This window comes from Sinohyriopsis cumingii, chromosome 18 (assembly GCF_028554795.1).
Source record: "Sinohyriopsis cumingii isolate HCF-2022 chromosome 18, ASM2855479v2, whole genome shotgun sequence".
NCBI lineage: Eukaryota > Metazoa > Mollusca > Bivalvia > Unionida > Unionidae > Sinohyriopsis > Sinohyriopsis cumingii.
The window spans coordinates 22,899,373-22,926,608 of record NC_142978.1 but is presented as its reverse complement, the minus strand read 5'-3'; the positions used below and the strand labels follow the sequence as shown (position 1 = coordinate 22,926,608).

The 27,236-nt window shown below is 35.4% G+C and overlaps 1 protein-coding gene across 5 annotated transcripts in view; it reads right to left on the bottom strand.

Moving 5' to 3' along the window:
- Window positions 1-27,236, bottom strand: part of LOC149776215 (plexin domain-containing protein 2-like) — a 151,554-nt gene that overhangs the window by 43,660 nt on the left and 80,658 nt on the right. For 4 of the 5 annotated variants that reach the window (XM_089942587.1, XM_089942589.1, XM_089942591.1 and 1 more), the window contains exons 8-12: window positions 23,759-23,849; window positions 20,541-20,555; window positions 16,041-16,103; window positions 4,277-4,372; window positions 476-618 (exon numbers count right to left, since the gene is read on the bottom strand). In XM_089942587.1, the coding sequence (XP_089798713.1) occupies window positions 476-618; window positions 4,277-4,372; window positions 16,041-16,103; window positions 20,541-20,555; window positions 23,759-23,849 (408 nt within the window). The remainder of the gene's footprint in view (window positions 1-475; window positions 619-4,276; window positions 4,373-16,040; window positions 16,104-20,540; window positions 20,556-23,758; window positions 23,850-27,236) is intronic. The other variant, XM_089942590.1, reaches the window with a different exon arrangement.

Here is a 27,236-nt window from a genome sequence, read left to right as displayed (position 1 = left end):
TTCAAACCACCTGGTAGCCAAAGGTGACTGAGTAGTCTAAAGTGCTCACCTTTACCAATCACTGCCATCTCACCTGTGTCCACATGGTTTTTAGTCTCAGGACTGATATATGTCAGTATGCAAGAAAGCTTGCCAGTAGCTTCTCATGGGTTGGTGGTTCTTCCCTGAGTTTTCCTGGGTTCTTCCTCCACTAGTAATACTGGCCACCATATGATGAAAAATGGTGTAAAGCCTACAACAACAACAATCAACCCATTTCTATATCATGATGTATGGCTATGATAAGAGGCTCTGATTTTATTAACAAAGTCCCAAAATGTTATATTAGGAGGTTTTAATAACCACATCAGTGATTTGCTAAAACAAATGGATTTTAAAAACATCTAGGCTAATACTATAGTCAAATGGGGTATATATATTTTTCAGTACCTCAGTATATAGGTAACCCCACTATCATTTGGAGTACTATACTCACATATGCAAGGCAGCCATTATCCAGCCATTCTTGTCGATGCCAGTCTACACTGTCAGAACATCTGTTCACGATACCACACCATTTGCAGGTAAAGTTTGTCTTTTGACTGATGCATGTGTCACAGTCTTTTGCGATATTACAAGCTTGGGAAAAAAAATGAAAACAATTGAAACCTCTTAGATGATCTGTCAAATTCAAAATGAAATAATTTAGGCAATACATATCTATATGACAAGTACAGGGAATCAGTCAAATTCAAAATGAAATAATTTGGGCAATACATATCTACATGAAAAGTACATGGAATCAGTCAAATTCAAAATGAAATAATTTAGGCAATACATATCTATATGACAAGTACAGGGAATCAGTCAAATTCAAAATGAAATAATTTGGGCAATACATATCTACATGAAAAGTACATGGAATCTGTCAAATTCAAAATGAAATAATTTGGGCAATACATATCTACATGACAAGTACAGGGAATCAATGTTTCACTGTGTATTGAATAAATTTCATGATATTAAGTTTGATCTATGCTTATTCAAACAAACATAGTTGCAGAAGTCTGATGGGTGGGTGTTTATATCAGTTACTGCATATACTCATTTAAAAGTTTAATTCAGCTGCAGAACAACATAGACCCTGATCTGCCATTGCATAATGCACTGTCAGTGGAGGTTTTATGTTGTTTTTATTCTAGTGATTACTTCTAACAAACTGCCTAAAACATGATCAGCCAGAGCATCATCCAATGGCTGATTTGGTGTATGCAGTTAGAGTTGACATATAAATGACTGTATATGGTAAACTTTTGTGGATATTTTTATTAAAATTGTAGTTTCTTGTATAAGTATGTGATATTTATCTCCACATTTTAATGGGGAATGATGGGATCTTTTCCAACTCTAGTCCAGTACAGCATTTCCTATAGTGACAGATGGAATTTCGGAAAATTTTGTCATTTTGCCTCTGCATGAAGAGTTTGACTGTTAACTCACTTTCTGTGACCTTGACTCCAAGGTGAACAGGGAAGAAGGAGAGTGTTGATTGTCTGAGATTCATAATAACCCATACAAAGTATGATGGAAATCTAGGAAAGGGTTAAGTGAAAAACTTGATCCAAAATTCTAAACTGCTGATGCTAAAAGTAACAATACAACTGCTAATGTGTTGTGTTTTTATTACTGTGACCTCTATAAAAAGGAAGGAAATTAACAATGGCACTTAGCCACTTAAGTTGCTCTGGTATCAATAATTCAATTGTGGTTTGGTAGAGCATAGATTTATTTAAAGACTGTCTTTCAAAACTCCATTTTCTAAACAGCCCTTTGACAACTATTTAAACAATTATTTCAAAGACATCTAAAAGGGTTTACATTATTTCCTATTAAACAGTTTTAGAACAATGTGAAGAGATTATTTGATTCATCTGTGTGTGTCTCTGTGTGTGTCTGTGTGTGTCTGTGTCTTGTGTGTATGTGTATGTGAGATATAGTCTTAAGATCATAAAGATCGAGCAAAATACTTTTGATTAACTCTTGGGGAAATATAAAAGCATGGAAGTGAAACACAATGAATAAATAAATGAATGGAGGAGAAACTTATTTACTGAAAACTTTCTTGCTTCCTGTTTCTAGGTGAATGACTATTATTAAATACTCTCATAATCCTTAAAATAAACTAGAATGTGTTTGTAAAAACTGCTCATCATGAGTTTGTTTCCACTCTTAAATCTATACCCTCTAGATTCAATGTAAATCTGCATCATAGGCACAGCAAGCATATATTTGGTTATAAGGAAGACATCTAGATGGTTTTCAATATTGAACCATGGTTGTAATTCAAAACCTCATCTGATACCTTGGTTAATGATGAAACATTCCAATTTTCAGACATATATAACTGACAACTTGGGTTATTTCAATTTAACGTAAAACCACTCTTACCCACTAGCATTAACCCCACAGGAACCCAGCAATGGATAAACAAAAGCCCCTCAAAGGGACTAATGCTCTACTAGCGAATAAACTTTACTGAAATTAAAGAGAGGGCCATTTCTTCTTTTTAACTGCTATGTGTTGAAACCATCTCTGACACTGTTCTGCAGTAACAAGATATTTAAATTCGCTGCTGCAGTGGAAATGTTGGATGTCAGATTAGCACCATGTCCCATTAGGAACAACTTGACATCATAAGAAGTCTTCTGATGGTGACGCCATGTTGAGATGATTTTCTGGTTTTGAAAAGCAATGATAACAAGGTTTTCAAAGGAGCTGTGATGGTGGATATCAGATTGACATTATTTTCATTTAGATCTAACTAGACATCATAAGAAGTTGTTTAGTGAAAACCCCATGTAGATATGAATTTCTATTAAGGAAGAGTATCAATATAACAATTTTCAAGATGGCTGCCATGGTGGCCACACTTGATTTCAGATCGGCACCATTTTCCTTTAGGATCTACCAGACACTATTATGTCCATCAGTTAAAAAATAAACCCTGTTGATATGAAAGAGGAATAGTGATAATAATGTTTTCAAGATGAAAACTGGCTGCCATACTGGATGTGACCACAGCAACATTTTCATTTAGGAACAACTTCACTACAGGGGGGGGGTTGTGTGTGTGTGTGTGTGTGTGTGTGTGTGTGTGTGTGTGTGTGTGTGTGTGTGTGTGTGTGTGTGTGTGTGTGTGTGTGTGTGTGTGTGTGTGTGTGTGTGTGTGTGTGTGTGTGTGTGTGTGTGTGTGTGTGTGTGTGTGTGTGTGTGTGTGTGTGTGTGTGTGTGTGTGTGTGTGTGTGTGTGTGTGTGTGTGTGTGTGTGTGTGTGTGTGTGTGTGTGTGTGTGTGTGTGTGTGTGTGTGTGTGTGTGTGTGTGTGTGTGTGTGTGTGTGTGTGTGTGTGTGTGTGTGTGTGTGTGTGTGTGTGTGTGTGTGTGTGTGTGTGTGTGTGTGTGTGTGTGTGTGTGTGTGTGTGTGTGTGTGTGTGTGTGTGTGTGTGTGTGTGTGTGTGTGTGTGTGTGTGTGTGTGTGTGTGTGTGTGTGTGTGTGTGTGTGTGTGTGTGTGTGTGTGTGTGTGTGTGTGTGTGTGTGTGTGTGTGTGTGTGTGTGTGTGTGTGTGTGTGTGTGTGTGTGTGTGTGTGTGTGTGTGTGTGTGTGTGTGTGTGTGTGTGTGTGTGTGTGTGTGTGTGTGTGTGTGTGTGTGTGTGTGTGTGTGTGTGTGTGTGTGTGTGTGTGTGTGTGTGTGTGTGTGTGTGTGTGTGTGTGTGTGTGTGTGTGTGTGTGTGTGTGTGTGTGTGTGTGTGTGTGTGTGTGTGTGTGTGTGTGTGTGTGTGTGTGTGAAGTTTCAAGGCAATCCTCCAAGAAGTTTAGAAGGAGTAGTTATAACAAACTTGTGCTAATCGATGGTGGAAAATGGATGACAGACATTAGACAATGGACAACATGCCACCTCATAATTTCTTCAGACCAGTAATGCTAATATTAGGAGGAACGAAGCTGTGAATGGTGTAATAACCATATAGCAAACCATGAACTATATGTCATACTGACATAAATGTCACTGTAGTACCCCTCATCCAAGATTTACATTCTAAGTCATATGGCTCTACGAGCTAATATGTTATATAATAACCCTATCACAAACTCTAACTTCAGTGTTGGATGATTGGATTGAAAGACATCATCAATCCATAAGCTGGAAATGCTTTGCAATCCTGCCCAAAATTCAACAATGTCGTAAGAACTGTGATAACTATGATAATGTCTGACTCATATTAAAAGAATAACACTTACTAGGTTTGGGATGAAGAAGGATGACCGTTTTAGATCTGATAATCTTTATATCCAATGAAACTCTGTGATATTCGTATATAGTCCGTCTCCTGATATCTGAAATGAAATCATTTTCAAATGATAAGTTAACAGTTGTTGCTAAATTTTCACCAGTGCAAAGATTCATCAAAGACTGCAAAAACTTTTGTTCTCCAACAGAGAATTTATATTATCTTTCTTACCGCTTGGAATAATGAATTTTTCACTGAAGATGCATCCATCAAATAATAAAGCAAGTCCTAATGTCTTTAACTGAAAAATACAGTGCTCTTAGTCTTTAGAAATTCCTCAGTTCTTTATCAAAGAATTAAAAAAGAATACATCTCAGATGTACAGGTTATGGGTTTTGGTGTTTTTTTTTTACAGAACAGCAGTACTTTGAAGGTTACGTCATGTAAAGTGCCATAACCAAGGGCACGCACACCATAGTAGCTGATCTGGACTGACATCTCCAAAAATGACAATGAAGCAATACTGACAACTTCTAAATAGTAAATCTCTCTCTCTCTCTCACAAACACACATGTGCACACATGCACACACACACACACACACACACACACACACACACACACTGATATTTCCTGAATGATTTTAGAGTTTTGCTCCAGAAAAATAGATGCCATAATGTAAACACTTATGGACAAAAATATAATACAAATATTGAAAATAAAGAATTCCAAAGAACTAAAGGCGCATCTAGATCCCTAGTCTAAAATGTGTTTAAAATTGCACCAGGATACCTGAAATGATTTTGGAGTTCTGCTCTGAAAAGAAATGTATGTTATTGTGTTTGATGAATTATAAGACCGATGGATGAGCTAACAAATGGACAAAACATTAAACATAGCGAAGCAAGAATTGAGATTTGCAAAAGGCACATCCTGACCATGTTTAATATATTTACGAAGCTCTATAGAGATGCATGAATCTTCCATGGCTTTGGAGTTTTGTTCTGGAAATGACAGTGCAATGAAGGGACAAATTAATAAATTGATACAAAACATTAAAATACTACAGAACTGTGAATAGCAAAATTCACATCATTTGCATTATGAGTCACATCATTTGCACCACTGGTCACATGGCTAGTCACATCTTTTGAATCACAAGTCACATCATTTGCATGGCTAGTCACATCTTCTGAACCACAAGTCACATCATTTGCATGGCTAGTCACATCAGTTGCACCACTAGTCACATAATTTGGACCACTAGTCACATCATTTTCATGGCTAGTCACATCTTTTGAACCACAAGTCACATCATTTGCATGGCTAGTCACATCAGTTGCACCACTAGTCACATAATTTGGACCACTAGTCACATCATTTGCATTATGAGTCACATCATTTGCACCACTGGTCACATCATTTTCATGGCTAGTCACATCAGTTGAACCACAAGTCACATCATTTGCATTATGAGTCACATCATTTGCACCACTGGTCACATTATTTGTATGACTAGTCACATCATTTGCCCCACTAGTCACATCATTTGTACCACTGGTTACATTATTTGCATGACTAGTCACATCATTTGCCCCACTAGTCACATCATTTGCACCACTGGTCACATTATTTGCATGACTAGTCACATCATTTGCACCACTAGTCACATCATTTGCCCCACTAGTCACTTTTTTTTGGTACCACTAGTCACATCATTTGCCCCACTAATCTACGTACCAAAATTCATAGAGAACAGTTATGGAGTTTTGAACCAGAAATGAAGTGTGGATAATGGATGAATGGACAGTCAAATGGAAAAAACATTAATATTGCAACTGAAGAACTGTGGACAGAAAATAACAATGGTACATCGAGACGACTAGTGAAATATGTGTACTAAGGTTCATAAAAATATCTTGAATGGGTTTGGAGTTCTGATCCAGAAATGAAAGTGTCATGGCTTATAGCTGTTTGGGTGAACAAATGGATGAAAACATTAGCAATATTGAAACTGAAAAATTGTCAATAGCAAAAGGCAAGTCTAAACAATAAACTTAATATGTGTAACAAAATTTCAAAGGTATCTCTTAAATGGTTTTGGCATTTTTCACTTAACTCACTAAAGTCTGGTTAATGGATAGAGAGAAAAATTAACAAAATCATAAAAAAATATTGAATCTAAAGAATCATGAATAAGCAAAAGGCATATGTACACAATAAATCTGATATATGCACTTAATGTAAGGACATTTTTTAAATAATTTTCACTGGAAACAAAGTGGATAGAGAGAAAAATGGACAAAAGGATTAAAATATCAAAAGTGAAGACTTGTATTTAGCAAAAGGCACATACCTCTAAGTTTTCAAGTAATGATTATTTATGCATAATTTTCAAACAAATTAAAACGTATGTATGTAAGCTGTGTGCAAGTCACAGCACATGGAAAACATGGCATTAAAATGAGCACAGCGGAATCAACTGAATGCTATTTCTTCATTAAAAATGGCATTAAATTTAAAGCATGTAAATCAAATTGGTGTATAGCAAGCATACCTGTATAGAGAAACCCTTCAAAACTGAATACCTAGTATAGCAAAATATTCTAAAGATTGAAGACAAAAATGCTGTCCAATATTTTCCTTCTTCTGTATCATCTTTTTGCCCAGTAACTGAAACTTCTCTACCTTGAAACCAAACAAATTTTCTGTACCACATTTCAACTTTCCACTAAACGACCCCCACAAGAGCAAATCTCCCTTAATTCCAAATAATGTTGATATTTATGATCCAGAAATAGCCAGTAGTCACCTGGTAAAAACAATACTCAATACACATTAGAGCTGACACTATATGATAATTCCAAATGTTTTAACCTTAAAGAAAATCCAGCTTTTAAGGTAAACTATTAAAAACTAGATGCTTGTAGAAAAGCCTAAGAAAGATTAATACTCTGGATTTAATAACCAGGTCCAATACTTTTCTGACAGAAAACAATATTTGGAAGGAATGTAATTTCCCATTAAATGTTAAAAAAGCAAACAAGTTGCTAAATTTTTGCACTATTGCACACACACACATTTTTCTCATAATAACATTCTTGCTCATTCCGAAAATTGCTTTCCCTGTCTCACACATGTACACATTCTAAAATTCTGCCTCCCTCAAATCACATAACATTAGTTTTTTGGGGGTTTTTTTCATACAAGGTAGGGTTGTTTTATCTTAATAATTAAGGCTGTTACTGATGATGATGATGTGTAACTTATATAAAAAGAAGCATTTATTCACGGTTGACATATCCTCAGTAAATGGAACACTGCCAAAAACTGACAATTTCATTTGGTCACAAGGGTTTTTGGTTCTGAGAGTTTTCAATGTATTTTAAGAATAGTTTTCAGTTGTCAATAACAAATCTAAGAAAGGTGCAAAGTCCAAAATCATCATCAAGTGGTCAAGTGGTCTGAAGAAGAAACAGCTTTAAAAAAATGGATATATTAATCCCTCAGAAATTTTTCTTTATCTTTTCAAATCATACAAAATAAGAATTCAGAGGAATTAAAAACCAAATGAGTCAAATGCACTGGAAAAGTTCAAGCCTTGCCTGAAATGTTTTGTTTTTCTACAAAAAGTAAATATTTTACAGAAAGTGTGAATAGTTTTATGTTCTAAAGTATCATTATTCAAGACAGACATGGCTGAAGTTGACAAAACAATGACGCCATTTGGTTCATGTATAAGATCTACCATGATGTGAAAAGCTGCAACCCAGATCTGCATCTAAAATGCAGTCTTCTGTGTGACTAAAACTGATTTTAATAAAGCAATACTTACCCATCGCTACTGCGTAGCTTTGACTTTTTTTTACTAAAAAATCATCATTTGTTTAATATGAACACATTGGTCCACAGAGTGGGAAATCGTCAATAAGATATGGACCTTGAAACCAAGGCATGTAGAGTATTAAACAAAATGCCGTTTGTTAGTTTGGAAAAGTATTTTGGGCTTAAACAAATAGTGATCAAAATTTAATGAGTTCAAAAGATTGCTAAAGCTGCTAGAAATGATAATTAGTTTATGCACAGCTTGATTATCTTGAGTTATTGTAGGTACACATTGCCAGTGGTGTAATGGAGTTTATCTGATAATGACCATTGAGGGATGACTTGGTGGTGTGGTAGGATGATCTAATGTCAAATGATAAGGCTTAGTCAGTGGCTAACAGTTGGATAGGGGTGTTGTACATGTACCTTGAAATTGAGAGGCAGGCAGGGAATTATGCAAGAGACTGGTATTATCCTCTTACTTGCTGTCTTCATCGGGCTTGTTTTCAAATAGGAAAAATATACAAATATTTTCTTCATGCTGGGATCAGCCTAGCCCATTTCCATAAATCTGGGTTCAAGTCAGAATACACTCTTATGCTGGGATCAGCCTAGCATAGATTTAATTAAGATGGGATCAGTCCAGAATACATTAGCATGCTAGGATCAGCCTAGCACATAGTCTAATTAAGCTGGGATCAGTCCAGAATACACTTGAATGCTGTGATCAACCTAGCACAGATTTTACTTGAGCTGGGATCAGCCTAGCGCAGTCTACAGAAGCTGGAATCAGACCAGATTATATTTTAATGCTTGGATCAGCCTAGTACCAATTATCTTTGAGCTGGGATCAGCCCAGAAAACACAATAATGCTGAGATCAGCTAGCATAGATTTACTTAAAGATGGGCTCAGCCCAGAATATACCAGAATGCTGGGATCAGCCTAGCACAGATTTTACTTGTGCTGTGATCAGCCCAGAATACACTGTGATGCTGGGATCAACCTAGTGCAGTCTATGTAAGCTGGGATCAGCCCAGATTATACTTTAATGCTGGGATCAGCCTAGCACCAATTATCCTTGAGCTGGAATCAGCCCAGAATACACAATAATGCTGGGATCAGCCTAGCAGATTTACTTGAAGATGGGATCAGCCTAGAATACACTCAAATGCTGGGATCAGACTATCACAGATTTTACTTGAGCTGGGATCAGCCTAGCACCAATTCTACTTGAGCTGGGATCAGCCCAGAATACACTGTAATGCTAGGATCAGCCCAGAACACACTATAATGCTAGGATCAGCCTAGAATACACTGTAATGCTGGGATCAGCCTAGAATACACTGTAGTGCTAGGATCAGCCTAGAATACACTGTAATGCTAAGATCAGCCTAGAATACATTGTAATGCTAGGATCAGCCTAGAATACACTGTAATGCTAGGATCAGTCTAGAATACACTGTAATGCTAGGATCAGTCTAGAATACACTGCAATGCTGGGATCAGCCTAGAACACACTGTAATGCTGGGATCAGCCTAGAATACACTGTAATGCTGGGATCAGCCTAGAACACACTGTAATGCTGGGATCAGCCTAGAATACACTGTAATGCTAAGATCAGTCTAGAATACACTGTAATGCTAGGATCAGTCTAGAATACACTGTAATGCTGGGATCAGCCAAGAACAAACTGTAATGCTGGGATCAGCCTAGAATACACTGTAATGCTGGGATCAGCCTAGAACACACTGTAATGCTGGGATCAGCCTAGAATACACTGTAATGCTAGGATCAGCCTAGAATACACTGTAATGCTAGGATCAGCCTGGCACTGACTGGGAATCAGTCCTTTACATTCAGATTCTTTCCCATGAGTGCCCCCCCCCACAAAGAGAGCCAAATATTTTTAAAATATTTAAATTAAGTATTATGTTATTTTAGTGAATGATGTCTGGCTTAGTGTTTGGAATAAGACATTTCCTTGGACTGACAAAATTCAGTCTCACTCTGATGGAGAAACAAGAGCTATATGTCAGTAATGTAAAGTATTTGGAAAATTAAACTTCATGGCAACCACTGGTTCTTTTCATCTGGAAATTTAGCCACTTCAGGTATGCCCAATATGCTTCTGGGATGGGTATGCAACTTTTGCTGGTGGAACTCCTATTTTTATCAATCCTAGTACAACCTCTGGTAAAAGGGAAGTCTGTTTATGAACCGAGCTGCAAACAAATCCACCAGAGGCTTTCCCCCAAGCGAGAAATGGGACTCTGTATTGAGTGGTTAAAAGACCATTCAATGAGGACTTTTTTGCCTCACCTGGACAGACTGTCTGCTAGTATGTTCTTCCCCAGAATGTGGCAAACTCAGAGGGTGATGTTCTCCAAGGTCGCCAAATGAAGACAGTTAAAGAACTCAAAACAATGACATGGGGCGTGTGTACATCAGAAATCCACTATGACAGATGGAGATGACACATAGATTCATTACTCTATCTTACTCTATAAACGCACTATTGCAATGCTAGAAATACAGCTTTCATTTCTAGCTTGTTGATGTGGAGGGACAATTCACCCAATGACCTAGAGAATCATGCCCTCTAGTTCTGAATGAGTGCCTCAAATAGAAACTGACATGTAAGTGACCAGATAGGAGTGAGGATGGGTGCATGGGGTCTCCATGACAGGAATCTGTCCCTATTCATCCGCCATTGCAAATGGTGATTAAAATCAGATCCTAGAAGAATCAGAGCTGATAAAGAATCTGTCTGGCTTCCACCTTGTGAGAAGAAGGAACTGTAGAGTGCAAATATGGAGAGATCCTAAGGGAACCAGATCTGCAGTGGTATTTAAAATTCCCAATAGGGACAGGTAAAGGTGAGCAGACAATAATGTTTTTGCTTGTAGTGTCTCTAGAAGTACCTGATCAACCCAGACTAAATTTTGATTCCTGAGGAAGTTCATTCCCATTGGAGTGAGCTTTGACTTCTCAAGGTTGGGTAAAAGACACAAACAAGTTAGTGTAAACCAACAACAAAACAGAGGCTGATGGAGGGACTGAACCTGAACATTGTGGATCAGCCAGTTATCAAAATATTGTAGAATTGGGATTCCCAGTAATCAGAAGTATTCTGCTACTACTCCCATAACTTGTGTGGATAAATGATTTGGAAATTGGCAGAACTTATAATTGGAAAATATCCTGGTCCAAGCAAAACTGGAGGACAGAGGTTACTAGCATATAAACAGAATACGGAATGGATGGATTAACTCAGATATAATATTGTTAAGGGAAAACCACAATGCAATAAAACACAAGCAACAAGCGGGATTCTTCTTTGTCACAATTTATGACAAGATCCATTAACAACATGTTCTTGAAAAGATGATTGGTCGGTGCATGGGCAAATAAGGTGTACAATTGGACCATGTCATACTGACAATTCTCCACCGTTGGCTAATGTATTCACATTGAATGAAGGTTTTCAATATGGAAAAATAGAAGCAACACAATGCTGATGGGTAAGATACTGCTGCAATTATAAATAGCAAACAAAATAAAACCAAAGTCTGGATAATGGATAGCAAGGAAAATGAACAAAAACATTAACGAGTTTTTGTCGGTTGGTTGTCTTGAAAATTAAGGTAATTTATATAAAAAACAAAGAACTTCACAATAAAAAGCATTATTTTGACAATCATTCCTAATGTGAATATAAAATGAGTATTTATATAATAAGATGAACACAAAACTGAAGAAAGAATAGTTCTGATTATATTGTGTTGTAAAAGAGTTAATTCCCTTTACTTTAATTTCTGGGATGCAATCTCTGAAATAAAAATTCTTATCAGTAAAAATAAAGTCATCATGCCATGAAAATGCTGGAATGCATGAACTCAGGGGTGGAGGTAATTCTTGTCTTCAACATATTCCCTGTTGATTTGTGAGAATTACCGACTTGTACATTTGAATTTTGATTGTATACAAAATAACAGCAAAATCTCAATGTCAGTAAGAACAATTGTCGCATGATTGTAGACCTATGTGGAGGTGAATGAGATGTTTTATGAACCAGTAAATCTCATATTGACTGATATAAAATGGAGGTCCATTTAATAAGTTTACTGGTTGTCAAAATTTCATTTTCACTGCAACAAAAATCTTTGGTTTCTTTACTACATGATTTATAGAAAATACTGTAATTTAGTTTACCTTGTAACTGATAAATACCAATTAATAAATAAATTGATAAATACCTATTAATACCTATTAATAAATAAATTCATAAATACCTATTAATAAATAAATTGATAAATACCTATTAATGCCTATTTATAAATAAATTGATAAATACCAATTAATACCTATTAATAAATAAACTGATAAATACCTATTACCGTAAACTGCATGATGTAAAGAATGCTACGAAGTCAGAGACACCATGACCATGCAACATAAAGAATGACCATGCAAACTGAAGTAACATCACATGATGTTGTTTCATCCAACAACAAAAATCCCACCTCTCACATGAATCATGCAATAATATACAATTATTGACCTTGGTTGAGGTCAGTATGAAGATTAATGGACCAATTAACCTCATAATGACCAACACAAAGCAGAGGTCAACATGATGGTTTTACTGGTTAAAAAACTTCATATTCAATGAAAGAAAGACCATGAATTAAGGTAAAACTTTGAAAATGATTAAAAATAAACTCAGCCTGTCCCCTTATCAACCTATTTCTCTGCTGACTCAGCTTGTTGCTATTTTGGATGCTGTATGTCTATTAGGCTTATGGAAAAGCTGACTCAGCTTGCTGTTGTATTGTTTAATGCTTACTGTACAAATGACTCAGCTTGCTATTGTATTGTTTAATGCTTACTGTACAACTGACTCAGCTTGCTATTGTATTGTTTAATGCTTACTGTACAACTGACTCAGCTTGCTATTGTATTGTTTAATGCTTACTGTACAACTAGCGCAACTTGCTATTGTATTGTTTAATGCTTACTGTACAAATGGCTCAGCTTGCTATTGTATTGTTTAATGCTTACTGTACAACTGGCTCAGCTTGATATTGTATTGTTTAATGCTTACTGAACAGCTGACTGCTTGTTATTGTAATGTTTAATGCTTACTGTACAGCTGTCCAGCTTTTTACTGTTCTGTTTACCGTATGTCTGTTTTCTCTTATCATGACAGTAACAGGGTTAAAAATGTAATGCATATCTTTGTTCAACATAACTGACAATTTAGGTAAAACATCTCTAATTGTAATATTCTTTCCTACTGCCATATACATGTACATGATGAAATAATAGCTGATGCAACCCAACATACCGTTTGGACATGCATGTAGGATACATCTGTAGGACTAAGAAACTGTACAGTGGTTCTAGAAAGTGAAAGTGTTTCTTGAAAATAAAGGTTACTAATCAAAGATTTGGTTATAAAAACATGTTTGAAATTGTAAATAATGTAGTCTAAATAAAATCAGCATTATCAGTAAAACAACATAATGTGCAATGTATACTACATCCGATTATCATGTACTTTGGCTTTTTCCTCAAGAAGCCCAATCTGATGTGAAACTTTTACATATTTTAAGGAAATAATTAACAGAATATACTATTGAAAAGTTCTCTTTGGCAGAATTGTGGAAATGCATCATTCCATTGGAATGGGTAGTGTCTGTGTCAATAGCAGTCACGTAGATCTTTGTTTCCACATTAACCAATTCCGTAAATGTTTACACGCAGTAAACTAAAACTAAGCCAATTAGATATATAAACATTACAGCCTTAGTCAGCATGCAAGTTCAGCTGCATGATACTACAAATTTAAGCATAAGATAACTGTGATGCAAAAGTCACAGGGTCTATTCTCAAATGAAAAAATCTGGCGGGAGTGAAAGTGAAATTCCCATCAAATGTATGTGAATTATTTTTTCTTTCTTCCATCTCAAGCAGGAATTAGAGAAAAGCTTGACTGCCAGACTGATCATCACAGCTACAAGTTATATGCACAAATATTTCTCATATGACGAGTCCAACCAGAGATCCACCAAATAAAAGTTAACAAAAGCAGGTAGGGTCTCATGATCCTTGACTAAAGAGTCCTAAAATTAAAATTTGCTGAATTTTCTAAAAACGGGGGATATACTTATAATTAAGAATGATCTTACCACAGGAAATAGATTATTAAAACATGATTCAAAACTATAAATTTTAAATTTAGTGAAAACCTTATCGGTAAGTGGAATTGTATACAATAACTGCATTATAAACGAATAAAAACTGCACTTAAAGCCTTAAGTAACATGCAATGAATAAACTGGAACCATTCAATATTCATTAAACCGGAACCATTCAATATTCAATAAACTGGAACCATTCAATATTCAATAAACTGGAACCATTCATATTCAGATGATTATATTGCCAGCTAGCGTGATTTTGCAGCATAGCAATGTGTGGTTATAGCCCAGTTCGATAACATTATTTACCTCCCTTAAAGAGTAATGGCAGAGTTATCAGTCTTGCAATGAGAGTACATTAGTCACTTCTGGGGAGCTCTGTAACAATGGATTTAAGCAAAGGAAGAAGCGATCCATCAAATTTAAACGTTAGCAATGCTAAAGTTCTCAACCTGAGGCGATTTTTAAGAGACTTAGGTTTACCTGTGTCAGGTACTAACAATGAACTGACTAAGCATGTGAAAAGTACACAAGAAATAGGAAAAATACCATTGCAAGTGTTGAGGTATCGCGATGAAAATTTCACAGAAGAATGCAAGCTTGAACGGCTGGTATCGCCGTTAGGAGAAAAACTTCCAGATTTGTTGGAGCTCAAGTCTGGGTGGTCAGATGACATAACATTAATTTCATGTGTTACAAACAATGACCTTTGCAACCACCTAGTTCTAAATAATAGCAGGACATTTTTGGTCACAAAAAATAACAGGAGAGAAAAGTAAATCCTTTACAGCATTCCGACACAAGGCACCTTTATACATTGTAAAATCATGCTTGGTGACACTTCTCTTTTCAAGATACATCAAAGCATACAAATTCACCACAACCCACAATAAATGATCCAATACTTATATTGTTACCATATATACTTGCTTATAAATTGATTCATACTGCAAACAACACAGACCCTTATCTGCAAGTGCATAATGAGCCAGTAGACTGTGGTTTATGATGTTTGTTTTAGTGAAAACTGTTAGCAAACTGCAGAGGGTCAGAACTAGTGATACATTATGTGACAGCCGATCTGGGTCTGTGCAATTTGCTGATGGACTGGACTTATAAGTAAGTATATATGGTAATTTCAAATTAAAATCAATCTGTGGTATAAGCTCCAATGGCAGGAATAATGACTAAATTCATCTTTGATTTTGAATATGACCTTTTCAGAATAAGAGGCCTGGTCCCTTGTGTTTCGATAAACATAATTTTTGTTTGAAAGTTACAGACTTTTTACCTATTATTTTATCATTTGTTTGCCTAAATGAATTTTTACTGAACATTCAGCAGGAATAAACAACTAAAATACTGTCATAAATATAAATATAAATATATTCTCCAGAAATGATGTCCTTTATCTCTGGAAAAGATTTGAGGATTCGTTAATAATTAACAACTTTATAATATAATATTTCTTTGGTGTAAAATTATGTTAAAAAATGTTTATTGTCATCCTTTTATCAATTTCCACTTCTGACAATAATCTTATTATTTTTTTCATAAACAAGATAATGTACTATTTCAATTTCTTAAAGAAATCTGAGAAATGTGCAATTCTGGGGACCTGCTCAATGCAGAAACAATCTATCTGGATTTAGAAACAATGGATTACACCCAGAACCAAATGCAATGTATACAGACAGCATACAACAAAGCATGGCATTATAACAAGTGGACGAGGATTGAAAACCTTTTTGCTTTGTGCTAATTGGGCTACTCTGAATTCCTGTGGTAATTTTGCGGTCACCAGGATCTACAAGGAGACAAGGTCAAACATGTTTTATCAAATACTACAATATTAATACAGATTCTGGCATGTCACATACTGGTTCATATCAATATAGCATATCACATATTGGTTCATATCAATATGGCATAACACATACTGGTTCATATCAATATGGCATAACACATACAAGTTCACATTATAACTTTTATTAAGTAACAAGTCATCAATATGAAACTTGAAAGAGAATGAAAATAAATTTAATGAATGCAACATATACGAAAGGAACTTTCTTAAACTGAAAAATGAAGGAAATGTTTATTTTTAGTCTATTTCAAGGAGATTTATCTTTGTAAGTGCTATGAAGTTTATAGAGTGAAAATGTAAGAAAACTAAGTGGTGCTGCCAGCAGTACATTATACACCTGCCCTGTGTTTATTAGTCTTCCATGTAGGAACTAGTAATGCATGATTGACTCTGGGTCTCAATGACTTTGACATTTGGTCAAGGTATGTAGTCTTCAAATACACTTATCTGCAGAAACCATTATTTTTTAATGATCCTGACCTCTAACCTTTAGACTCCAAACTCTATAAGAATATTTCTTACCTTAAGTGCAAGATATCTAAAATTTGGTCATATAATTTATTCCATAAACAAAAGTCATTCTGCACATTTTTTTCTCAATAACAATAACATGGACCTTTTGATTCAAGTTCTTTAGGCATCTCAGTACTGTGTGGAAGTCCATCACAAACTTTGGTCAAGTTATGCAGGCTGGAACTAAAGTTAATACACCCAATCAACATTTTCTTCTGTCTGTGGCCTTGACTTTAAAAACTTTGACCCCAAAATCATATTACAAGTCACCCACAAATTTGGTGAAGACACAAGGTCGAGAACTGTCAAAGATACACGGTTAAGAAGTCTATTTGTTTTCATTTTTCAGCCAAAGTGACCATGACCTTCAACCTTTGATTCCAAAATCAACAGGTTTTTACCTACTCAAATGCAAGCTGTCCACAAAGTTCAGTCCAGGACTGCGATTCATAACCATAAAATTTATTGTGCAAAAGGTCATCTTTCATCTTTCAATCTCAGTTACCATTTTAACCTTTGACCTTATGATCCTAAATTTTATAGGCTTCTTCCTTTCCAAAAGTGCAAGCCATCCACAATGTTTGGTGATGGTAGAATGGTGGAGAATTCAAGGTATTGTGCAGATACAAAATATACAACAGATGGATGGATGGATGGATGGATGGATGGATGGATGGGTGGGTGGGTGGGTGGGTGGATGGATAGATGGACATAATCCACTACACTATATGACAGGCACATAAAAGGAGGAAATAATTAAACAGTAGAAATTTGAAGAATATGAGTGCCTTGCAACACCAATTAAGTTCATCTCAGCTTGCAAAATGAAGATACTAAGAATACATGACTCTGCAACACCAGTCCATTCCTCACTGATCATGCTATCCCACCCGTATAGAGGAAAGATGACTAAAGCAATCAATATTAAGTTTATCGCACTTCCTCTGAATGCTGGCTGACTAATGCAATCAATATTGAACTATTCCACCCATACTGAGGCTAGATGACTAAAGCAATCAGTGTTAAACTATCCCATCCCTATGGAAGCTAGGTGACTAAAGCAATCAATATTAAGCTATCACCCCCATGGAGGCTAGATAACTGAAGCAATTCAGCTATACCATCCCTATAGAGACTATATAACTAAAGCAATCAGTATTACTCTATCCCACCCCTATGAAGGCTAGATGACTAAAGCAATCAATATTAAGCTATCCCACCTCTATGGAGCCTTGATGGCTAAAGCAATCAATATTAAGCCATCCCACCTCTATGGAGCCTCAATGACTAAAGCAATCAATATTAAGCCATCCCACCACCATGGAGCTTTGATGGCTAAAACAATCAATGTTAAGCTATCCCATCTCTATGGAGCCTCAATGATTAAAGCAATCAATATTAAGCCATCCCACCTCTATGGAGCCTTGATGGCTAAAGCGATCAATATTAAGCTATCCCATCTCTACGGAGCCTCAATGACTAAAGCAATCAATATTAAGCCATCCCACTTCTATGGAGGCTCAATGACTAAAGCAATCAATATTAGGCTATCCCACCTCCATGGAGGCTCAATGACTAAAGCAATCAATATTAAGCCATCCCACCTCTATGGAGCTTTGATGGCTAAAACAATAAATATTAAGCTATCCCATCTCTATGGAGGCTCAATGACTAAAGCACTCAATATTAAGCTATCCCAACTCTATGGAGGCTCAATGACTAAAGCAATCAATATTAAGCCATCCCACCTCTATGGAGGCTCAATGGCTAAAGCAATCAATATTAAGCTATCCCACCTCTATGGAGCCTCAATGACTAAAGCAATCAATATTAAGCCATTCCTCCTCTATGGAGGCTCAATGACTAAAGTAATCAATATTAAGCAATCCTACCTTTATAGAGGCTAGATGACTAAAGCAATCAGTATTATGTAAGATCCTTGTGCTTAGTGTCACAGTGATGACAGTTCAGGACTTAAATCCATGACAACATGGCTGATGTTATGCAGACAAAACTGGCCTGACTGACATTGACAGACCAAATTTCGAAATCCTATTTTTATTATTATTATTATTATTATTATTATTATTATTATTATTATTATGTTTGATGACATAAACTGTTGGATCAATTTTATGTTGCATGATTGATATATTTCTTTTTAAATATGGTCATCAGTGGATTGTGAGAAATTGATAATGTCATGCTAACTAAACACTGTAAAGAAACCATGAAGAAACATGAACAGGAATGTCACACATGAATAATGATAGGTCATTTTATTTGCGCTGTCTGCTGTCTAGGATGTACAAGTTATTTTGGTATGTGGCTTACAAAAGAATGTAACAGAAGAGCTGCCCCCAGCCACCCCCACCCCCAGCTTATCATAGGAGAAACGAAACCAAACTTAATGATTCTATGTTAAACAACTGCTGCCAAGTCTTCCACATGCAAATGAGAAGAATCAAATGGATAGAAAATCAGACTGAGAAAGTCAGAAAGACTCAAGTTAGGCTCTAATTAGCTGACAGGGTTGTTCTGAAATTTTATCACAACTCCACATATCAGATCTGTATGTATGCATGTAATAGCATTTCACAGCACACCATTACAATTGTGGCAATATGGTGCCATCTAAAGGTAAATATGCAAAAATCAAGATTTATACAAGAACTTTTGGATGATAAAAATATGATGAACAAGATCAAATACTATATAACAGCAAAAATTCTGTAAAAGGTATTAATTTAAAATATAAAATAAAGCTAACAAATGTATGGTCAAAAGTTTTTTTTTACAGAAACCACAGACCTTCAAATTGTTCAAGATTTTGAGTGGATATACATAATTATACAGTTTCTCCATCAAATTCACATCAAAATGTCTCAGCCAAATTTGTAGGTTGTATGCTGTAACAAACTTTAGAGGTTGCCCCCAAAAACTTGAGGAAATTCTAGCTTTCACATTTGTGTTAATCTAAGGAAACACTAAATTACAATATTACTCTGTTCCGCAGAACCCTATGCATTGGTTGCTGTGATGACAATTGTGAAAACCATGGCTATGGAAACAGACCCCCCCCAAAAACAAGCAAATGGCAGTGACCTGGGTACTAAAGTCAGTCATACCAGTAATCACAATGTCAGTCATACCGGTAATGACAATGTCAGTCATACCAGTAATCACAATGTCAGTCATACCAGTAATCACAATGTCAGTCATACCAGCAATCACAATGTCAGTCATACCGGTAATCACAATGTCAGTCATACTGGTAATCACTATGTCAGTCATACTGGTAATCACAATGTCAGTCATACCAGCAATCACAATGTCAGTCATACTGGTAATCACAATGTCAGTCATTCTGGTAATCACAATGTCAGTCATACTGGTAATCACAATGTCAGTCATACTCGTAATCACAATGTCAGTCATACCAGCAATCACAATGTCAGTCATACTGGTAATCACAATGTCAGTCATTCTGGTAATCACAATGTCAGTCATACTGGTAATCACAATGTCAGTCATACTGGTAATCACAATGTCAGTCATACTGGTAATCACAATGTTAGTCATATTGGTAATCACAATGTCAGTCATGCTGGTAATCACAATCAATCATGATGCTATAAGGAATCAGACAACGAGGATGTCAACTCAACAGACAAATGCAAAATGTTACAAAAGAATGAATTATGGCAGCTTAAACCCTTGGTACAATTCAAAAAGGCATTTAAAAATAACTTCCATGCAATTGTTCTGAAACCAATACCAGCATGCAGTCACTTAAATGTTCATTTTAAAAAATCAACAACTCTGGCCTCCAATTTATCAAGCATATTCCATAGAAAATATTACCTTTCCTTTCTTTTGCTGAAATATATATTCATAAGAAGATAGAATAAATAAAAGACAGAACTGACTCCAGATCTTTTCTCTTGTGTCTGAAGTCAGGCATATTTAAGGTGAACCGTATGGTTATATGACTGTATGATGTGTGAAATCTAACAATAATACATCTTAAAGCGCCAATGCAGCTGGTTTTTTTGTGTAAATTACACTATTGTTTCAATCAAACTAAGATCTGAAAGGAAGGAAATGATTTGTTAACAAAACTGACAAAACCATTCTTTGAAATAATCAAGACGATACATTTAAACTATATGACATTATTCAGTTAGAATTAAGAGGTGACATCTCTTAATCCAGCCACTGAAATTGCTCATAATTCTGTCGAGTTCCTTTTCAGGAGTGTTCCAAAAGCAGTGATGTCGTGTACTCAACAAATTCTGCTAGTGACTAATCTAATAATAACAACATTCACACAAATTGATTTGAGAGGAAAGGAAGAGAGGTAGCCCCACTATTTTAAGTGGATATGAGAAGTTTGCAATTAAATAAGTTTGTACAATTATGACGAACAATATGCTTGAAAATTTTCCTTCAGTTCCATTACAATTCATTTATATTTGGAACAAAATGATCATGAATAATATCATGTAATGATCACCTGCCATATCTGATACAGCATGGTCCAGGTTTCTTCTTTTTAGAGTGATGTTATTAAATCCTTTTTTCCAGCATTCAACTGAAACTGGTTGACCCACAATGTCGCCAATCAACACTGGATTAATTGGCATGCATTTTCCAAGGAGAAATTACATGGAGAACTGTTGATATTATCAAGTTTTAAAGGCACCCACTGATGTTTAGGATCAATATCTTTTAAGATTCGGTATTATTCAGAGTGATTTGGCATGTATAACTTTTTGCACGTAACAGCATTAAAAAGGCTTTCAATATTACAAAAATCATATCTTCAATTTCACACCAGTGAAATCCTGAAAAGTAAATTGCACTGAATGTAAACATAAAATAAAAATCATCTCCTTAATAAATTTTTGATCATTCAAAAACCATTTTATTTTTACTCATCAAAGTAATGATGAGAAAAAAAAAGCAATAATGTTTTAAGGAAAGTAACCCAAAAATTCAAGATAAATATGCAGTGTTTCCAGCTAGAAATTTCACATGGACTCAGAAGAGAGCCAAAAATTCTCTGCTATCTAGCAAGTGCTTTGTTCTCTCATCTCTAATTCTTCCAACAAAATCATACAGCAAAATTATTAACTGCCTGATTATATTTTAAAAATTGTTAAACTGCTATTAACTTAGCCATATGGCCCTACTGTCCAAAGATAATATAATCCCCACCCTGACACACTAATTTTGACCATGCTGCTGAATCTTTGAAACAGCCATTTCAGCTTGATGCATATCTTTTATGGGTTATGTTCAGATAAAATTTTCATAGCAGTCTATTATTTGCCCATTCAAATTTACTTAAACTTATCCCAAAATTTATTTAAACTTATCCCAAAATTTATTTACACTTATCCCATTCTGTGGCAAAGGTGATTTTTCAAACCCTAAGCTGATTACCAGACAACTAGGATGGCACCTTGCTGAAAAGGGGCACTGTTGGTAACATGCAACTCTCATTAAGACATCATACATGTACCTGACATTTTTTACATTATTGGAAAAATTGATAAAATGGCAACTTGAAGTTAGAAATTATTTTTTTAAATAGATATTATTGGGATTACAGTTTTAATACAAATATTTTGTGATCTGCATCATTCTATGATCACAGAAGCAACTCAGACCTGTAATGTTGTTGGTTCGGAATCTTAGTCAAGGTAACCGAACCCAAGTCTTCTGTGATCTGAATTTATGGTCAAAGAAGCAGACTTCATGTCCACACTGAAAGTGGTTTCGAGTTAAATGTCAGGCAAGCCCACTCCCTGCCTTTATTTCAAACTGGAGCTATGCAGACATTACTGGACACTAAAAGGTGTATCTTCAGTAAGACACAATTTTTAAAAATAAAATTAAGGTTTTATTAAAGATATTTTGTGATCTGCATGTGTGGTCATAGAGGTAGTCTTCAGGTCAACACTGCAGGTGGTTTTGTGACTGAGGTGAGGTACACTCTCCACAACCACCCTTTTTCCTTTTTATTTCTAGCTGAGCACTGTAGTAGCCATTATTGGAGACATTTGATTCCATCTAATTCATTCCAAATTGATATCAATTAAAGGTTTCAAGACAAGGCATATTCATAAGGTCAAGACTGGGGAAGTGGTTAAGATTCAAGGAACTATTTTAATGTTGCTGTGTTCCATCGATACTTGCTTAAAAGTAATGTCCACCTGCAATCTGCACAGACCCAGATCTGCCAATGCATATTGTGCTGGCAGTTCTGGTTGTTTGCAGTTTGTTTGGAGAAATCAGTACAATAAACAACATAGACCCTGATCTGCCAGAACATTATGCAAAGGGTCTCTGTTGTTTGGAATTGTATTGGACTTATAAGCGACTACATCCAGTATTGATTTTATTAGGGTTTAAATATCTGCCACAGGATTTTGTAAAATTTTCTTCATTGTTAAGGTCAACATATATATTGAGCTGTGAATGGAAGCCAACACAACAGATGTATTCTTGTGAATGTTAGCTGTCCAATATCTTCAAACACTTGCAGTCACTGAAACTTGGATCACCACTTATGAACTGTTCTGATTTTATGTCATTAACTTCTGTATTATGATAACTGAATTCTAGGTAAGATGAGAATAAACGACAAGCAGGCCTGAACTGCTAAAATGGCTTTTAGCTTTGTTTGGAAGTATAGTTTAAAGGGTATACATATGTTTGTGCAATGTGTCTGGCAGGGCAATAGAATATAGCAATAAGCAATAGAAAATAGCAATAGGCAATAGAAAATTGAAATTGGCAATAGAACATACCAAGACAGTGATATGATAATAAAATCTTGTACACACAAATATGAAAATCAAATATCATATCTGTTCATGCTGGACTGGTCCTATAAATTAATATGTGTTGGAAAGAATAACATTAAAGCAGTCCACCGATCTAAAACTGATTCATGTAGATTATAGTCTGATTAGGTTTGTTCTATTGCTCTCTTGCAGGAGATAGGATCATCAGAAGGAATCCAGGAATCAAGTAACAAGAATGATTGATGGTTATTTAATGATTGCACATACCTCCTAATGTAGAGTCGATGTAGAAGGCATCTGATAGGCCGATTTTAACAGGATGATCAGTAGTGCTGATGTTTACCACCTCAATAGGAAGCTGAAAAATGAAGAAAAAAATTGTAATCTTTGCAGCCAAGAAAAGGTTTAAATAGAATCCATAAATACAGTCTTAACATGAATGTGACCCCAAATTTAAGCATAGTGCACGTAACAGTAATCCAGATTGATGAATGTTCAATCTACAGTAAAACCTGTTTTGAGAAGCTACCTCTGAGTTGTGCAAGAAGTGGCCTTCAAATGCAGGCTTTCTCTGTTTGAGAAAAGCCAAATTAATACAGGATATCCAATAATAGTGCTCCTGAATATTTACAATCACTATTCCACTACATGGTATTAGACTACCTGGTAATACTCTCCACCTCTGATCCATATCTACCAAACAGTATAAAATTCCCAAACCAAATGAGGAATTATTTTTTAAAACGTTTCTAAATCTAAACCTTGGCTGATATTGCATTAGATGTGAAAAAAAAATGTATTGTAAATTCACTCTTTTTCATTCTATACCTATTCTCACTATTTTTTCATTGGATTCATAGTTTTACAGTATATTTTCATTGGGTACCTATTTTCACAGTATTTTGTTTTCATTGGATATGTATTTTCACAGTATATTTTCATTGGGTACCTATTTTCACTGTATTTTTTCATTGGGTATCTATTTTCAATGTCTTGTAAAATTATTATTTTTCATTGGGTACTTATTTTTCATGGATTTTGTGGATGCTAAACAGCACCAGTTTCAAGACCCAACAAACAGTGGAAACAATATGACTACTTCCAGAGTTCACCTATTGAAGGACCCAACAAACAGTACTCTTCTGTGGAAACAATATCACTACTTCCAAAGTCCACAAATTTAAGTTTGGACAAACATATTATTTCTAGAAAATCAAAAATTTTGATGCCCACAAAAATAAATGATGTCACAGCATAATATAAAAAAGTACCTGCAGAGTCCCAGAACCATATTAGTATCAATAAACAATAAATTTACCTGCTGAGTCCTCATTCCATCTTAGTATCATGTAATAATAAAGTCCCTGACCCATTTTAGTATCATGTAATAATAAAGTCCCTGACCCATCATAGCATCATGTAACAATAAAGTAGATGTCAAGTCCAGGTCCCATCATAGCATCATGTAACAATGAAGTACCTGTCAAGTCCCTGACCCAACTTAGTATCATGTAACAATAAAGTACCTGTCAAGTCACTGACCCAACTTCGTATCATGTAACAATAAAGCACCTGTCAAGTTCCTGGCCCAACTTAGTATCATGTAACAATAAATTACCTGTCTAGTCCCTGACCCAACTTAGTATCATGTAGCAATAAAGTACCTGCCAAACCCCTGACCCATCTTAGTATTATGTAACAATAAATTACCTGTCTAGTCCCTGACCCAACTTAGTATCATGTAACAATAAAGTACCTGCCAAACCTCGGACCCATCATAGTATCAAGTAACAATATAGTACCTGTCAAGTCCCTGACCCATCTTAGTATCATGTAACAATAAAGTACCTGTCAAGTCCCTGACCCAACTTAGTATCATGTAACAATAAAGTACCTGTCAAGTACCTGACCCAACTTAGTATCATGTAACAATAAAGTACCTGTCAAGTCCCTGACCCAACTTAGTATCAAGTAACAATATAGCACCTGTCTAGTCCCTGACCCAACTTAGTATCATGTAACAATAAAGTACCTGTCAAGTCCCTGACCCATCTTAGTATCATGTAACAATAAAGTAACTGTCATGCCCCTGACCCATCTTAGTATCATGTAACAATATAGCACCTGTCGAGTCCCTGACCCAACTTAGTATCATGTACATATCAATTCCCTGACCTGTTTTAGTGGTTAACAACAATTTTCAGGGATTTGTTTTAAAAGCAATATGTAAACTTTCCCTCCATACCATAAATATTAATGTCATTTTGTGACATGAAATGCAAAAATACAGCTAGGTGAATCAACTTGCAACCTTGTTTAGTATAAAAAGAAATATAATCTTTTTTAGAAACTCAAACTGCTATAATGGCATGAAAATTAACTAAGCCATTACATACACATACAAACATGTACACTATACAATTTTTATTTACAGACTGCTGAAAATGCCTGAGAAACTAATCATGCAATTTACATATTAATACAAATATACTTATTAAATTTCATCTGCCTACCAAAATGATTTTTGATTAATTGTGCTTACAAGATTTTTGTCAAAATGTCTAAGCTTAAAAAGGTGAAAAATGTGTAAGCCATAAAAAGACATAATCCGATCTTTGGACATACTCAAGGTATGCAAACATGCAATTTGGTCTGGCTCAGTAATTTCTGAGGTATCTTGATTACAAGGTAAGTGTAAAGAAAGAACATTATCAAAAAAGGGCTTAAAAATGTGAAGAAAAAAAATTATTTGCTTAACTCATTAAACCCTGATGGTCCTGTTTATGCGTCAGGCGGTAGTACCCTACTTCCAAGTTTTGTAGTGTCAAGGTCATGTAAGATACACTAATGTGGATGGTATTATAGAAAGGTAGACAGATGTATCTCTAAAATGGTACAAAATAATCTGGACTTTCTTGTCGCATTACAAAATGCAGCAGGAAAAACAAATTGTTTGAGACCCAAATTGTTTTACACCCAAATTTTGTTTGTGGTCAGAATCAATTCTGTTTCTGGATTTTAGACTTTTTGGCCTCAGATCTAAAGCAGACCAGTCTGAACTGCACACAGACAGGAGAATCTTTGCAAAAAGTAGGACAAGATGGGGATTTGGAGTGAAAAAAGGGCCAGGACACGATAATGATGGGTCTAATAAGCAAGAAAGACAAAATACTTCTGTGTTCAAAAGTAGCCCCCAAAATGTGTTTCCTACTTGCATTACAGGCAAAAATGAAAAAAATCTCCAGGGGTTAATGAGTTAACTGTGCTAATGCTGGTTTAGTAAAAATAAAAAAAATAAAAATGTGTATTTACAAAATAGACAAATCTGCTAAAATGGGTTTGAAAATCTACTCCAGTTATCTTTATATTAATGCATACATACATTAAATATTTGCCTATACATGATTAAATGGTTATCTTTAAAAAAAAGACTAAATAATTCCAAAATTTTAAACCCCCCTCCCCCAAAAATATAAGTTAAAAAAGTAAGGTCACAATCACAAAATGGATGTTGGGGCCTTTTCAAGAAATTCAGATATCCCATTTGGTCTTGTTTGGATCAATAATTCCTGAAAGGTCTTATTTACCTTAAGTCTGACACACAGCAAGCACACTAACCTAATGACTCATGACCATTTGGGGATGGAGGCATGAGAAGACAATTCTAGACATTGACAAGTTGTGTTTCTATCATCAGAGTAATAAAAAAAGTAATTTTACCAATATTTCATTTTTTATCTAACCT